The sequence below is a fragment of the Hemicordylus capensis genome, chromosome 3 (assembly GCF_027244095.1).
Source record: "Hemicordylus capensis ecotype Gifberg chromosome 3, rHemCap1.1.pri, whole genome shotgun sequence".
NCBI lineage: Eukaryota > Metazoa > Chordata > Lepidosauria > Squamata > Cordylidae > Hemicordylus > Hemicordylus capensis.
In genome coordinates this window covers 292,502,008-292,519,873 of record NC_069659.1, presented here as the reverse complement: position 1 = coordinate 292,519,873, position 17,866 = coordinate 292,502,008, and the positions used below count along the sequence as shown (strand labels likewise).

Here is a 17,866-nt window from a genome sequence, read left to right as displayed (position 1 = left end):
ATATCCTAAGAGCAAATTCTCAGTGCAATTTTGTTTCCTTGTATAGTAGAGTGGATGGCAATGGCCATTCTGCTCCCCTGCTAACTGAGCAAAGTGGCACTATTTAAAGTAGTTATTCTCTTTATTTAGTAGGAGGAGAGCAACTGGCCCTATCCACCCCCTGCACAGCATCCCTCCAGTGGCTGCTGCTGGTGTTTTATACTTACTGTTTTAAACAATCCAGTGGCTGTTGCTGGTGTTGTATACTTATTGTTTTAAACAATCTTATGTTTCTTTTTCAGATTGTGAACCCTTTGGGGACAGGGAGCCATTTTTATTTTATTTTATTTTGATGTAAACCGCTTTGGGAACTTTTGTTGAAAAGCAGTATATAAATATTCATTGTCTTTGTCATCTGTTGCTGTCACTTATTGAAAAAAGCAACTAGCTATGAATTCAGGCACAAGATGTGTGGTGTGTATGTGTTGCACCATATTTTCTAGCAAGTGAGGCCTGTTGACTTGGCAAACTGTTTGCGGCTTCTTGCCCTGTGTCGTCCCTTATCTTGATAGTTGACTCAGCAAAGTCATTTTGCATATATTACTCTTCTAGGAAATTTCAAGAAATATATGCAATAGAATTTTTTATCAATGTGCTTGCAAAAGAGAAACATAGGAGAACCCCACTATCTTCAGGCGTTCTGTTCAGCCGGGGGTGGGTGGGGTGGGGCGGATAGCGAAAGTGGGGATGACAGGGCATTAGGTCAATTGGAACTGGTGACTAGGTTCCCTAGCCAGCAAAAATGCACCAAAAAGGGCAGAAATTGGGGGAAATTGGGTGGGAGAACATGCTCTACTCTGTCTGTGCCCAGCAAGGCCCCCTCAGAGGTCATTTTCATCCATCCCTGATCTGCGGATATGCGAATCAGCCCATTATTTGCTGTTTTTTTCAAGTCTACTGAGGTCAGGTGCCAATTACCTGACCACAGATATGCAAAACTATGAACGTCTGGTACACGGATATCAGGGTTCCTCTGTAAAAGAACAATTTGAAATTTGTAGGATTTCAACTTCAAACATTATCCTTTTATTGTATAATGACCATATATGGTAAATTCGAATCTGAGAAAGATCTTCTGCTGTTCTTGGGCATTATATTTTTGAATTATTGATATGTCTGAGTGTTAAAAATCTGAGAATAACAGTTAAAATATGATTATTCAGAATTGCTGCTAAAAAAAACTAACCAAAAATTATTCACACATGTCCCCAAGCATATTCTGGCATAACAAGTATTGCATTCAGCTACTTTAAGACGCAGGAGTGTTCATCATAATTTGTTACATGTAGGTTACCAGGAAGTATGATACTCCAGAGTTTCTTTTTTAAAAAAACAAAAAACACCCATTTTTTAACAACCTCCCACCCCCGGAGCACATTGCAGTTAGGGATGGGCCCGGACCGGTCCGGAGGCCATTGAAAAGGCCTCCGGACCGGTCCGGACCTGGGTGGTTCAGATTGGGGGTGGGGGGTCGCTTTAAGAGCGGCAGGAGGGTTTACTTACCCCTCCCACCGCTTTCCACTGTGGCACCATAATTTGTAGAGTAATTGGGGCGGCAGGATACCTCCCTGCTGCCCCTTCCCTGCTGCAGCTCTGCAAAGCTCCCAGTAATGCTTTGTGCGTACACACGTCAGTGACGTGAAGCATTACTGGTAGTTTTGCAGAGCCACAGCAGGGAAGGGGCGGCAGGGAGGTATCCTGCCGCCCCAATTACTCTACAAATTACGGCGCCACAGCAGAAAGCGGCGGGAGGGGTAAGTAAACCCTCCTGCCGCTCTTAAAGCGACCCCCCACCCCAGTGCCAGACCGCAGTGTGGCGGTTCCGTGCACACCCCTAATTGCAGTGTAAAGTGCATTCAGTTAATTTCCATGGCAGGATGTTGTATGCAAAATTTGGTACCTGTAGGTCATTGAGAAATATGACTTTATTTCGCACAAACAAGCACATTCTTCAAAATTATATAGTAGACTTAAGGGGAAAAAACCTTATAAAATTGAAACCAAGTGACAACAGGATGTATTTCATGTAGTGTTTAGGAAACGGGAATGAGTATAATAAATACCATGGTCTGTTTTGAAGATTGTATTATTCTGTGAATGCAGCTTTTCTAGAAACTTACCTGACATCATAACCTTTTCCTTCAGATAATTGAAACTGAAAATATGATGGACCGAATTGTGAATGGCTTATCTGAATCTAGCATCAAGGTGCGCTTAGCTGCAGTCAGGTATGAGTTTACCTAGTGTGAATAGCATTACATCCAGAGCACTTTGCCTGACTATAGGTACTTCATTAGTTAGAATATGGAGTAAAATGACCTTAAAACAGATTGTAAGGTTTAAGATTGTAAATCACTTTCAGTGATAACTATGTTTTGGAAAGAGGGATTAAATATACACTAGGTTGTGAGATAAATCTTGCTTAGCTTTGCATTAAAATTATTTTTCCTTATTTTTTCTCTGAGAGACTGTAAGTATCTCATGACTCAAATTTCATTTTGTTTTGCAGATGTTTGCACAGTTTGTCACGATCTGTACAGCAGCTCCGAACAAGTTTCCAGGATCATGCTGTATGGAAGCCTCTAATGAAGGTAAACAAAATTGCCCAGTTATACACTTGAATTGAAATACCACTCAAAACATCTTTTTGGCATGATTATGTGAATGAACACTTTTTATACAGGTGATACAAACGCCATAAATAATCTCTTAACAGAGTTTTCAAAATGTGTGGTGAGCCACCATTATGCCATTTATCTAGGATTTTGTGAAATCAGTCAACTGTGCCAGAGGTTTAAAAAAAACAACACACACTTGTGGTATCCTTGTTCACCTTAGCTATTCATCTGACAATGTGATGCTGCCATGATCTAGATCGGGTCTGCATAACATGGCTGGGGGCAGGGGGCAGGCACAGAGGGACTCTTTTGCTGGCCCCAGGTAGGAACCCTTGTTCACCTTAGCTATCCATCTGACAATGTGATGCTGCCATGATCTAGATCAGATCTGCATAACATATGGCTGGGGGTGGGGGGGCAGGCACAGAGGGACCCTTTTGCTGGCCCCAGGTAGGAATATCCTGCAGCAGGAGCCATGGAAAGCTCTAAGATTGCATACCTAGGCTTTCAGCCGGAAAACAACTGCAGATGAGGGAGAAGAGAGGACTTGGTATGAGTTTGGGATTTGCATGTATTCCAGGTGCTCTGCTGACTGAGCAGAGGCAGGGCCTATTTTATGGTCACTGTCCTTGGTTAAAATTGTGGGTCCCCTGACAGAGGAAAAGATCCACAAGTAACAATTGCTTTCATTAATATTTTTAATAATTTTAATGTAATAATGCACTGAAAATTGACCCCAGTCCCTACATGCGGTGGTTGGTTCTGGCTCACTGGGGCATCTGAATTGTGCTCCCCTGATCTAGATATTTAAGTAGTATACATTAGTAAAAAAGTATGCTTGGGTGTAACATAATCTTAAATCTGTGCTTAATACATGTTAATTTCTATTGCTTAGAAATTTGTTTTCAGCATTACATCATCAAGTACTAAGTTAGTGGTTACCTGATTTAGCTATAGAATAGCTTATCTTGACATTTGATATACTGAGTCCCGTGTCAATGATCTGCACATATCTGTTTTCTAGAGATGAATACAGATTAAGTTAAAGGTCACTGATACAGTTTTAGTTTTTTAAGAAGAACTTTGCCTTTGTGATGGCAGTGGTGAGACTGTCCTTCACCACCACAAAGTATGCGAAATGTTGTCAGAGAGTAAAAGCCCCTTAAAACTATGTTGGCTTTGACCAGTAGCAATATTCTTGTCATGAGTGTTTTCAGTTTCCATTGTGAAGACCAATCTGTCTTGGTTTATACCCTCCTAGTGAGAGGCAGCTGTTCCAAATATGTCTCTTGGTCAGTGTGGAGCTTCTATCCTGTTTAAGTTGTTTCCCAGCAAAACAATAGTGATATTCTGTGATTCTAGCACTTGAAGGAGGGCTTGTTTTCTCTTCTCGACGCTCCACTTTATTTGCCCTAGTGCAACCAGGAGAGTCACTTGGGACCCTATTCTTGGAATGGGAATATGTGGCACCCATGGAATCAGTTGTAGGCACCAACACTGGTACTTCTCTGCTATCAGATGGTAAACTGAAAAGGGACATGTAGGATCAGAAATGCTACCTGTTCCACCTGCAGGTACGGTGAGACAGGCAGAGCTGAGGGGTTTCAATGCGTGGATGAGACGTTGGTGCCAGGAGGAGGGGTTTAGATTTGTTAGGCACTGGGATACATTTTGGGGAAAGCAAAGCCTATACAAAAGGGAGAGGCTGCACTTGAACCAAGATGGAACCAGACTGCTGGCGCTTAAATTCAAAAAGGTTGCAGAGCAGCTTTCAAAATGACGCCTGGGAAACAGCCGGTGGGAGCTGGGCAGTATCCTGTGTGGCAAAAGCCATCCTTTAAAGTGTGAGGGTGCAAAAAATTCAGATAAAACAGAAGGGGACAGAGTAGAGCCACATAAAGAGCAGACAGGAGCCAGTGCCAGCAGGACAAAGAGTCAAAAGAATAGCATACATCAGGTGAGAGAATCAGCGTATAGGTGCTTATATGCCAATTCCAGAAGCCTCCGAGCCAAGATGGGTGAGCTGGAGTGCTTAGTTGCTAACGCAGAAATAGATATAGTGGGCATAACAGAAACATAGTGGAACAGTGAGAACCGGTGGGACACTGTTGTCCCTGGGTATAAACTCTATAGAAAGGACAGGGAGGGGCGCCTTGGAGGAGGGGTAGCAATGTATGCTAAAGAAGGGATAGAATCTAACAAGCTAGAAAACCTAGGTGGACTAGAGTCCTCCACAGAAACCCTGTGGGTGACAATTCAAGGCCGGAAAGGGAACATGCTACGGGGAACGTGCTATCGCCCTCCAGATCAAAACGCCGACAGTGACTGGGAGTTGCAGGAGGAAATCGGAGAGGCATCAAGGAGAGGCATGGCTGTAATCATGGGTGACTTCAGTTACCCACACATAGACTGGGTAAATTCACAGTCAGTTCAGGACAAAGAGGTCAGATTTCTAGATACGCTAAATGACTGTTCCCTAGAACAGTTGGTCTTGGAACCAACCAGAGAGAAGGTGACCTTGGACCTAATTCTGAGTGGCACCCAGGACCTGGTGCGTGATGTCAGGGTCATCGACCCTCTAGGAAACAGTGACCATAGTGCCATCAAATTTAGTATACATGCAGGGAGAGAATCACCAAGGACGTCTAACACGGACATTTTGAATTTCAGAAGAGGAAACTTCTCCAAAATGAGTAGTATGGTGAAAAGAAAGCTGAAAGGGAAAATCAGGAGAGTCACTTCACTCCAAAGTGCATGGAATTTACTCATAACCACAATACTAGAAGCCCAGTTAGATTGTATACCCAAAAAGAGGAAAGGTACCATTAAGTCCAGGAGAATGCCAGCATGGCTAATGGGTACCATCAAGGAAGCCATAAAAGGGAAGAAGACTTCCTTCCGAAATTGGAAGGCCTGTCCAAATGAAGAGAACAGAAAGGAACACAAACTCTGGCAAAAGAAATTCAAGGTGATAATAAGGGAGGCAAAAAGAGAGTTTGAGGAACATTTAGCCAAAAGTATCAAGGGGAATAACAAAAACTTATTTCAATACATCAGAAGCAGGAAACCTGCCAGGGAGGTGGTTGGACCATTAGACAATGAAGGAGTGAAAGGGATTATTAAGGAGGATATGGAGGTTGCAGAGAAGCTGAATGAGTTCTTTGCATCTGTCTTCACGGCAGAGGATACTTGGTATATACCTGTTCCTGAACCAGGCTTTTTAGGGATGGAGGCTAGAGAGCTGAGTCAGATAGAAGTGACAAGAGATGATGTTCTAAACTGTCTGGAAAAACTGAAAACTAACAAATCACCAGGGCCGATGGCATCCATCCAAGAGTCCTCAAAGAACTCAAATGTCAAATTGCCAACCTCCTTGCTAAAATATTTAACTTATCCCTGAAATCGGGCTCTGTACCAGAGGACTGGAGAGTAGCAAATGTAACACCGATTTTCAAAAAGGGATCCAGGGGCGATCCTGGAAATTACAGGCCGGTTAGCCTAACGTCCGTTCCAGGCAAATTGAAGGAAATCATCCTCAAGGATAAAATTGTAAAGCACCTAGAAGAACAGGCCCTGCTGGGAGAGTACCAGCATGGCTTCCGCAAAGGTAAATCTTGCCTCACCAACATTTTGGAGTTCTTTAAAAGTGTCAACAAGTGTGTGGATCAAGGTGATCCAGTTGACATAGTCTACCAGGACTTCCAAAAAGCTTTTGACAAAGTTCCTCATCAAAGACTCCTGAGGAAACTTAGCAGTCATAGGATAAGGGGACAAGTCTGTGTGTGGATTGATAACTGGTTGAAAGACAGGAAACAGAGGGTAGGTATAAATGGAGAGTTTTCACAATGGAGAGAAGTAAGAAGTGGGGTCCCCCAAGGATCTGTACTGGGACCCGTGCTTTTTAATTTATTCATAAATGATCTAGAAGCAGGGATAAGCAGCGAGATGGCTAAACTTGCAGATGATACCATACTCTTCTGGGTAGTGAAATCCAAAATGGATTGTGAGGAGCTCCAAAAGGATCTCAAATTCAAGTATATGCTGATGGGATCCGAGCTGTCGCTGACTGACCAGGAGAAGGATCTTGGGGTCATGGTGGACAGCTCGTTGAAAGTGTCTACTCAACGTGTGGCAGCTGTGAAAAAGGCCAATTCCATGCTAGGGATCATTAGGAAGGGGATTGAAAATAAAATGGCTAATATTATAATGCCCTTATACAAAACTATGGTGCGACCACAATTGGAGTACTGCGTACAATTCTGGTCACCACATCTTAAAAAGGACATTGTAGAACTGGAAAAGGTACAGAAGAGCGCAACCAAGATGATTAGGGGCCTAGAGCACCTTTCTTATGAGGCAAGACTACAACACCTGGGGCTATTTAGTTTAGAAAAAAGACGACTGCGGGGAGACATGATAGAGGTCTATAAAAGTATGCATGGTGTGGAGAAAGTGGAGAGAGAGAAATTCTTTTCCCTCTCACACAACACTAGAACCAGGGGTCACTCCATGAAATTGATTGCCAGGAGGTCTAGGACCAACAAACGGAAGTACTTTTTCACACAACGCGTGATCCACTTGTGAAACTCTCTGCCACAGGATGTGGTGACAGCCAACAGCCTGGATGGCTTTAAAAGGGGTTTGGATGACTTCATGTAGGAGAGGTCTGTCAGTGGCTACCAGTTGGAGGGCTGTGGGCCTCCTCCAGCCTCAAAGGCAGGATGCCTCTGAGTACCAGTTGCAGGGGAGTAATGGCAGGAGAGAGGGCACGCTCTCAACTCCTGCCTGTGACTTCCAGCGGCATCTGGTGGGCCACTGTGCGAAACAGGATGCTGGACTACATGGGACTTGGGCCTGATCCAGCAGGGCTGTTCTTATGAACGTTCTTATGAACGTTATGAACGTTCTTCTTACGTTCTTATGATCTGAGCTAGGGCAAATGGCAAAGTTTAGTAAGACATTTTGGTATATACTATATTAACTCCAAAAAGTGTAAGGAAGATTTTTTTCTTTTTTGTACCAACAGTATTTTCCCCCTTTTCTCCTCAGGTCTTACAGAATGCTCCTGATGAAATCTTAGTGGTAGCATCTTCCACTCTATGCAATCTTCTTTTAGAATTTTCTCCAAGCAAAGAGGTTGGGTTTTTTTCTTCACAAGAAGAGTTTGTTTATGTATTTCTGACTATTTTTGTAATTCAAAACTGTGTGTCATGTAAGCTGGTGTGGGGAAGACCTGCAAGAATTTTCAGTCCTTGTGCCCCTTCCAGCTCTGATTTCATAATTGTATCAGCATTTTTCTTTTCTTTTGAAACAGGCAGTGAACTTGCCATAGACCAAAATGCTCCTCCAAGTAGACAGTCCAGGTTTACCAGACTGTTTATGACCTGAAATAAATCTGAAGGACAGTATTTAGAAGTTATTATGGCACAAATTGAATGCTTGAGATCCCAGTGTATTCACACCACTTGGACACGCTCCTGTGCAGGAGCCTGTTCAGGAATATTCTGAAAGTTCTGCGTGATGCTCCCGGTTCCACCCACAACACTCATGCGTCCGTCAGAAGGGGCAGAGGGAACATCGCCATCTTCAGTTCCTTTCAGACCGCTGATGAGAACAGATGCCTCGGAATGTTCTTCTGCTTGGTCTGATGTTTACCACCTTGGGCCAAGAATAAGTAAGAGAAATCTTTCTATTGTTAATTGGACAGTTTTTAATGACTGAGAGAAAGAAAAATGCTTTTAAGAAGTGCAGAAAATGCAAAACTGTTTCCCCCTCTTCTGACAGACACTCCTTGTGCCTTCTCTGCCTAGGAGAAGAACATAATACAGAAAGCTGTAAGATTTGTCAGGAATTTTCTAAGCAGACTAAGAAAAGCAGGGTTTTGAGGATGAAAGACACACTTTATAATTTGGCGTTAAAACTGCAGCCTTCAATTTCAAGCTCAAAATTCACCCTAGTATTGAAGCTGGCTTGACACCAACCCCGTCTGCTAAACCTCCAAAGGACTCCAACTAAGATGGCTCTGAAACCTAGACATGAGACCCACAGTCCAAAGCTGAACCCCCTTCAACACTGATACCCGGCACTGAAGGAGAAATGTACCACTCCTAAGGCCACTCCCCCAACCTCAAAAGAGGCCAAAATGGGAAAGCATAAGCCTGATATGAAGCACCAGCTGCCGCCTTCGATGTCTACCAGTCACAAAAAGTCAAAAGTGGTGTCAATGCAAGTACTCAATGCAAGTACCGATATCGCACCCATTGATGTCGAGAAATATGCCAACATCTACGGTACCAAAGTTTACGGTACTGAAAATGACGATTGTACCCATTGCCCAACAGCTACAAGACTCTTCAGGGATGCTAACCACTGATTCTTTAACGACCAGCCATTCTGCTGAGTGTGACTGCGGAGGTCCCCTCATGCAATATTTTGGCACTGCCATCTAAGGCCAGCATTGCAATGACTCAGGTTGTGTATCCATGCTCACCCTTACGGCCAAGTATCGTTGACCTCAGTGACACAGATGATGTGATAGAGGTACTCCAAACTCCTTCCCTTTTGGCTGTCACACATAAACTTATGGAGGACGAGAGGTATAACCTGATCAATTGGAAAACTGAAAAGTCATGGAGTGCACACACATACAGTCCTGTGCACCCCACACCCTCTCAATAGCATCACCAAGAAGGAGGTGATTACGCCTACCAGGGAAGATCTTACCCACCATTTCCCTCTATGCCACGCCCATCCTTTAGCAGATATGTACACACTGATCACTACATTCATCCACTATGCCAGAGGTTCCCAAACTGGGAGCCTCCAGATGTTTATTTAATATATTTAATTAATTAATACATTTATTTGTATACCTCCCCAAACCAAAGTCTCGGGGCAGTTTACAATCATTAAACAACAATACAAATAAATAAAACATTAAAATCAATTAAAACTCAAAAAAAGCTGCTTAAACTTTATGTTGCTGAACTACAACTCCCATCAGCCCCAGCTACAATTTATTATGGTTGGGGCTGATGGGAGCTTTCATTCAGCAACATCTGGAGGCTCCCAGTTTGGGAACCACTGCTCTGTTTGTTATGCATTTCACTGAATCCTCCAGAGATGAAGGTATCTTTTTGCATCCACAGTTCTTATACTGTCCACGAGCTGTAAACCACACTGTTACTTCTAGAGCAACCTCACACTAGCCAGTCAACAATGGCAACTCAGATTGACCTGATCTCACCACCTAAACCAATTTCCCAATCGTTTCCAATACCACCGGTTGCACCATTACTTCCTTTGACACAACTAGCCCACAAAGTCCAGAGACAGTACCTGATGATGCTACCCAAGGGGAACCCCATCTTCAGGTGCCCCATCTTCTTATCCTAAAGATCCAGCTCTGGACTCAGATACCAAATCACAGGTTACAGAAGCACCATCTGAACCGTCACCAGACAATGAGGTACTTAAGAAATCACTAAAGGCAGAACATAAGAATATCACATTCTGATCTCAGATATGGTCAAAGCCTTGGGCATTAGCCTCAAACAGGTCACTGAAGACATCCAGAACCCTGTGTTCTTGCAAACTGTTAAAACCTCCAATCTGCTGCCTTGCCCATGTCACCAGTGCTGCTACAAGCCTCTAAGCTGGTTTGGAAGAAACCATCTACTGTGACACCCACTTCCAGATGGCTGGAAAATATGTATAAAGTCCAGGAAGGCGGCTGCAAATATTTATTCAAGCACTTACAACCCAACTCTAGTGGTTAACTATTCCTCCTCTTCTTGGTCAGGCAGGAAACATTCAGCCCCAACTGACAAGGAGGGGCATAAATTAGAATCCCTTGGGAAATGGTTTTACTCAACTAGCATGCTGGCTAAGCATATTGCCAACTATATGCCATGCATATATCAGCACTCCCTGTAGGAGGATCTTGCTGAAGCAAAACCAGAAGACACGGTAGCCAAAGCTAAAGAACTTCACGTAAAATCCGTGGACATAACTAGACAGCAGATTAGCACGGCCCATCACCTGATGGATTGCAAATCAAAGAATATGGCGGATGCTGTTTCTTTTTGCCCCCACGCCTGGCTGCGTTCTTCCACCCTACAGTACGACACCAGGAAGAAAATAGAGGACCTCCCCTTTGAGGGTGAGGGGCTCTTTAGCAATGAGACAGACGATACTCTAGAAAAACTAAAAAAAATCAGAGCTCACTGTGAATCATTCACCATGTTGACCAATCAGACCAGATACCAATCCAAGCCAAAACCGACTTACACACAAGGCTCTTCCTAAGGAAATTATAGGCCACAGTACAAAGCCACTGGCAAATGAGGACCCCTTTTAGAACTTTCCAGTCAAGAGGAAGACTAACGTTCAACAATCCAAACAGGGCGAGAACTCAGAACAGAACCTTTGATGTCTTGGCTCATTCTTCCCAAGTTCCCAAGATAGTGGATCACCTGGCAAATTGGAAACTAATATCCATGGACAGATGGGCTCTCTCCATAGTCCAATTGGGGTCTGCCATACCATTCCATACTCTTCCCTGGTTCATGGGAATAAGGTCCACCACTCTGACCCATGCCCTTTTGGAGGAGGTCATATCGCTTCTACAAAATTATGCAATAGAACCTGTCCCACCATCTCACCACATGGATGGGTTCTGTTCGAAGATATTTCCAAGAGCTGAAGAAGGATGGGGGAATCCGACCTATCTTGGACCTAAGAACATGCAACAAATTTGTATAAATAACCAAATTCTGCATGATCTCAATTGCATCCATAATTTAGCTCCTAATAGGAGACAGGTGGTTTGTTGCCATTGACCTAAAGGATGCTTATATTCATATCCAAATACGTCTGACACACAGGAAATATATTCACTTTACAGTTGGCTCTCAAGTTTACCAATACAAGGTCCTACCCCTTTCGGATCTCAACTGCCCCAAGGGTATTTACGAAGGTGATGGCTGTAGTGATAGCTCATCTCCATCACCTTGGGATGGAAGTATACCCGTACTGCAACACCTGCAAATGCTCATGTTCACCCTCAAGGATTTAGGCATACATGTCAATTACAAAGAATCCAAAATGATTCCTTCGAAGTCTATCCTATTCATAGGAGCTTTGTTGGATGCAGACAGTTTTCCTTCCAGAGGAGCGGATCCTCAAACTGAGCCACCATGTCAATTTAGCTCTATTGTCTCCAGTGAGAACAGCATACCAGATAAAAGTCCTTCTAGGTCTCATGACCACTTGTACTTGTGCAGTCACCCCTGCCAGTGTTCCCTCTAATTTCCACTATCAGTGAGTGGAAAGAGTTCTCTTCTGGGCGGCAGTATCAGTTCAATGTGCGCACATCAAACCAACACACACAGACACATAAACTGAAAGAATGTGGCACGCAAAAATTTTTTATTCCTCCCCCCCCAACATTCTGCACCAGGGCAGCCGCTGCCGCCTCCCGTCCTCCCCCCGCTCCGTCAGGGCTTTCCCTAGGGGGGCTGCAGGGCTGGTGGTGAATCAGCATTGTGAGGGCTTCTTAACATTTCAAATAACTAAATAATTTTTAAAAAATAATATTTTAAATAATATTTATGATTTTATGTAAAACTAAGTTACAAACATCCACAGTTTAACACAGCAGAGAGGCACCTAGGTAAATTTACCAAACACCCACTGACACTCCTCTCCTTTCCTTCCCACCTCACAAACTTTCCCCCCCTCTCTATATATGTATATACACACACACACACAGAGATACACAAATCCCTCTGATGCACATACCTCCCTCTACAGGCTACAAACACACACCTACTGTCAACATACACACAGAGTGTCTTCCTCCTTAGTACTCTCATGACCTCCACTTCTGTCTGTCTCCTTTAAAGTTTTAAACACAATGCAGAAACAATTTGCACGCACTCAGTCATCCATTCCCCACTGAATTTAGGTTTGAATTTACCAAAGCAACATATAATACTCCCAAACTTTTTGCTCTTGCCAGCCAGGTTTGTGCAGTGCACACAAAAAACTAGCCACATTTTGTTGCAGAGAGCGCAGAGATCAGCTGAGTATCTTTGCCGTGCACAGAACTATGGGCGGGACACATTCAGGAAGTAATTAACTGCCTGATCCCTGCTGGAGGATCGCAAAGTTGAAACACTTATCAGGCATTAGCATTCCTGAGTGGAAAGCTGTAAATGTTCTGCAGGCCAGCAGTCTGGTTCTGTCTTGGTTCAAGCGCAGCCTGTCCCTTTTGTACAGGCCTTGCTTGCCCCAAAATGTATCCCAGTACCTAGCAAATCTAAACTCCTCCTCCCGGCACCAACGTCTCATCCACGCATTGAAACCCCTCATCTCTGCCTGTCTCACTGTACCTGCACATGGAACAGGTAACATTTCTGAGAATGCTACCTTGGGGGTCCTGGACTTCAATACGCAACCTATCAGCCTAAATTTGGCTTCCAGGACCTCCCGACTACATTTCCTCACGTCGTTGGTGCTGATGTGCACCATGATAGCTGTCTCCTCCCCAGCACTGCCTAACAGCCTATCTAGATGCTGTGTGTGATGTCCGCAACCTTCGCACCAGGCAGGCAAGTCACCATGTGATCAATACGCAGGTCACATACCCATCTCTCTATACCTCTAATGATCGAATCACCTGCTACAAGGAGCCCCCCCCCGAGGAATATCCCCTGTGCGAGAGGAAATGGGCTCATCTTTCATGGAAGGGGTCCCTTCTAAAGGAGCATTTCCCTCTTCCTTGGACCGATGTCCTCCTTCCCTGAGACCTTCATTCTCCCTGACATCAGAGGATTAGAAGGATAGGCCTCAGCTGTAATGGTCAGCTATTTAACTGTCCAAACAGCCTTTCTCAAGAATATGAGGGAGAGATCAGTACTTATATGAGGAAGGGATTTGTACTTACCTTCTCTCCTCCACCGGGCTCCTTGTGACCACAGGGGCTTGTTCTAGGCTTCCCTGCACACTTCCCACTATACTCCCGCAAAACTCCCACGTCCTGTTTGCTATCCCTGTTCACTATGCTCTTTTCACTATACTCTCGGGCCTTCATCTCTTACGTAGAGAGTAGGTTTGAAACTGAGACAGGATGTGGGTCAAAGGAATGTGGGGCTTCCCACAGCCCTAGCTGACTCCTTCTCCTCCAGGCAGAGACAAATAAAAACACTAGAGTTTGCTAGTCCTGGCAAATGCTAGCTCTGGCAAATCACACACACACACACACACACACACACACACCAGCCTAGGACTGATCCCTTCTGGCCTGGCCACTACAAGCCAGTCGTGGCCAAGACTGGCCACAACGAGCAAGGTATCCTACCATGTTGCGACTGTACAAGGGCAGGAAACTACCTCTGCTGCTAGTCCTGGATCTCGTTTCCATGTATCACGGTCAGGTTTTATACCGCAATGTCAAAATGCTGAAACTCTCTGTGTGGAGAATCATGCCACTGAGCCTAGTGAACTCCTGTCAGAGCAAATCCTCTTTAATGAAAAGAAGCCCTCTACGGTTTCTGTACAACTCCAGTTATCTGTTAAAAAAGGCTTTCTCATAGCTGTTACATCTGCCTGACAAGTGAGGAATTGTTCACTCTTAGTTTGGGGACACACACACCCCTTGTCAGATTTCACAATGACAAAGTGGTCCTTTTCACAAGGACCCTAGACTCTTTGTATCCTATAGGAAAGACAAAAAGATCGTAAGAATCGCTCACCAACGTTTATCACACTGAATTGTGCAAGCCATTGTAGAGGCATACAAGTGCCAGGGCAAAAATCCGCCCAAAGGCATCAAGGCCCATTCTACAGGAGCGGTAGCTTCCTCAACCGCCGACCTATCGGGCATCTCCATGGATGAGATCTGGAGAGCTGCCACATGGTCTTCAGAACATCCCTTCATTAAGCACTATGTGTTAGACCTCTGGTGTTCCAAAGACGCACATTTTGGAAGGGGTGTCCTAAAACAAGTTCTATCCTAGCCAAGTACTAGGTAAGTCCAAGACACCCACCTCCTGTAGGAGCTTGCTAATCACCCAGTGGTGTGAATACACTGGGATCACGTCAAGGATAAAACAGGTTGCTTACCTGTAACAGATGATCCTTCAGTGATCCTGGGTATTCACACATCCCACCCTACCTCCCCTCTTACTTGGAGGTCGTGCTCTGGGCAACGTCAATATGATACTTACCTATCTCTCACTTATCCAGTTCCTCTTACAATGGTCGCTGAAGTCTGGCGGTTGTCCCGGAAGAGAGGATGGTGATGCTCCAGCCACCCCTTCTGACAGACACAGGTGCATCGTGGGTGGAGCTGGGAGTGTTGCACAAAGCTTTTAAAATTTTCCTGAACAGACTCCTGCGCAGGGACATATCCCAGTGGTGTGAATACCCAGGATAGTATTACCCAAGTAATACCCAAGTAAGCAACCTGTTCCCCCCCCCCACTGCTATTCTCCTGCTTCAGTTGCATCCATATTCCAGTCCTACTTACGTCAGTGGCTGTACTGCAGCAGTGAGTATTTAGACATGACTGTGTCCAAGTGTAGTCTGTCTGTGGGAGATCATGAATTGGAGCCACTGCATTGATCAATGGATATCAGTTCCAGAGAGATCAACACAGATCCTTAAATTTCCAAGGGCAGTTGAACCTAAGTGTTATCTGTCACAGTTTGTGTGAGAGACTGAGCATTCAGATATAGACAGGAAAACAGAGGACATGCTAATCAAGGTTTATTTTAATCTATTTTATTTAATAACTGATTATTAAATAATAAAATGTATTAAATACAATGTAATTGACTTGATGGAGCTGTCCTGTCCAGGGTACAAGTTATGGTCATGTTCTCAAGTCTTTCAGCAGCCTTGAAATGTCAACCTCAAGAGTTCTGGTTTGTTTGTTTGTTTTAAGAAAAGTTACAATAATTCTCCAGGCTTAATGAAGGTGTTAAACATTTTTATTCTTTCCATTCTTGCAATGCGAGTAAAAACAACTCTTGTCACCTTGTGCCTGGGAGTAGGCTCTTAGAAACAAAAAAAATTGCATAATTATGGCCTTGGGGTGTGTCAATTACATGCACTATTATTTAAAAAGCTTTTTGAATTCTAGGCCTACTGAATACATTAGGTATAAAGTAATCCTATTGTTTTGAAAGTGTGTGGGGCACAGTTAAGGCCATCAGTTTTTAATGAAAATGTTTTTTTCCTATATATGTAAAGTATATAGTCTTTTAACAGCTAAGCTTGTATTAGGTAACCCCTTTTTAATATTGTGAACAAATAAATGAAGCATTTTAAGGTATTAGAACTAGGGATGTGCAAATAGGCTACAGGTCGAACTGGACAGGTTCGAAGGTACGCTCTCGAGCCGAACCAGCCCCCTGAAAAATGGGGCTGGTCTGAGGCACCCCGACCCGTGAGCCAGCTCGAAGGGCATACTTGTAAAGGGGAATCTGGCAGAGATTCCCATTTACAAGTAGGGTTTGGGCAGCAGTAATTTTGGTGGACAGGGTGTGTGTGTGAAAAATGCTTTTAAATCTTTTCCAGAAAGAAGCAAGGCCGGGGCTGGGTTGAATGTAAAAATGTTTCGTCTCTTTTACCTGTAAGCAAGAACGCAAGCCGGTGGTGGTGATTGTGCTGCCCATCGGGGCAGGATGATGGCGGCCTTGGCGGGCGCAATTACAGGGGCTCCTCCCAGTCCTGCCTCTCAAATATAGGACCAGCTTCGGGCTTCTTGCACAGGCACAACCTCCATTACAGTGAGGTCTGGGCCTGCATAGAGGCCCCAAAGGGCCTCTGTGCAGGCCCACATCTTACTGTAATGGAGGTCGCACCTCTTCAGAGGCCCGAAGCCAGCTGCAGGCATGGCCAACCCTGCATGCGGGAGGCGGGACTGGCCATCTCCCTGCCGTGTTGGGCAGTGCTATTAGTGGAGGATCGCCAGGCATGATCTCTGCCATCCAGGCCGCTGCCCACTGCCACCATTGGCTTGCATTCTTGCTTACAGGTAAAAAGATGAAACATGTTTACAACCCCCACACTGCAGTTTCTTTCTGGCAAAGATTTAAAAGTGTTTTTCGTCCTCGCCCCCCTGCCAGAATTACTGCTGCCAAATTCCTACTTGTAAAGGGGAATCTTTGCTGGATTCCCCTTTACAAGTATGCCCCTCAAGCCAGTTCACAAGCAGGCTTGGAGGGCTCGATGGTCAGATTGGACCAGGGGGCCGCTCGATTGAGCCCAAGCCTCTTGGTTCAGTTCAAATTTAAACTGAACCGGGATTTTCGGTTTTGTGCACATCCTTAATTAGAACCAGTGTTCCTTACGTTATGTTTTCAGTGTCAGCTGTAGGAAATTTAAACAAGTTAATGCTTTGCTGTCTCTGCAGTCACACCTATGGCCTTTGCAGATCACCTCTGGGACAGAACCTTGTTCAGACAGAACCTTGTTCAGAGCTTTCTCGAACTCAACCCTAAAGAATTTGCAGTGGCCTAAATGGAATTGAAGGAGGAGGTTCAGACCATGTGCATTTTGGCATGAGCGCTTGTTCCATGGAGGCATGTCTTACACAGAAATTCTTTAGGCTAAGCTCTAGAATGTTGCAAACAAGTCTTATATACAGATCCCTTAGATCTGTATCTATGCAATGCCAGTGTTTGTTTATGTTATGGTCAAAGCATCTTAGGTTTGGTGAATTTACAACTGGATTTTTAAATTAACTACTTTTTTTGGTTCATTATAGCCTATTCTAGAATCAGGAGCCGTAGAACTTCTTTGTAGTTTAACCCAGAGTGACAATCTAGCATTACGAGTGAATGGAGTTTGGGCTTTAATGGTAAGAATTCACATTAATCAGATAATTTTGCATATACACCACTCTCTGTCTCCCCAAAATGACACTGTTAATCTTGAAAATGAGCTAAAGGCTTTCTCATGTAGAGTATTAAATCACTCAATAAAATTAGTAGAGCTCCATTATTTTTTGTGCGTGCTGGTGTGAAAACTAGATATGTTTGTTTAGTAACTTTCCAGCAAATACAAAATTATGTAAAGTGTAAGAATTGAAAATATGAGGATCAGTAGAGAAATTTTAAGATTGAAACACTCTTGAGCCCTATGAATTGTTCAGAAACATGGGGGAACATAGTAACTGTTAAGAAATGTTCTTTCGGCAT

The 17,866-nt window shown here is 44.1% G+C and overlaps 1 protein-coding gene across 3 annotated transcripts in view; it reads left to right on the top strand.

The window, feature by feature from the left end:
- The window catches only part of ARMC8 (armadillo repeat containing 8), a 126,455-nt gene that overhangs the window by 98,041 nt on the left and 10,548 nt on the right, over positions 1-17,866 (top strand). For all 3 annotated transcript variants that reach the window (XM_053313095.1, XM_053313094.1, XM_053313093.1), the window contains 4 exons: positions 2,185-2,267; positions 2,549-2,630; positions 7,707-7,793; positions 17,434-17,526. In XM_053313095.1, the coding sequence (XP_053169070.1) occupies positions 2,185-2,267; positions 2,549-2,630; positions 7,707-7,793; positions 17,434-17,526 (345 nt within the window). The remainder of the gene's footprint in view (positions 1-2,184; positions 2,268-2,548; positions 2,631-7,706; positions 7,794-17,433; positions 17,527-17,866) is intronic.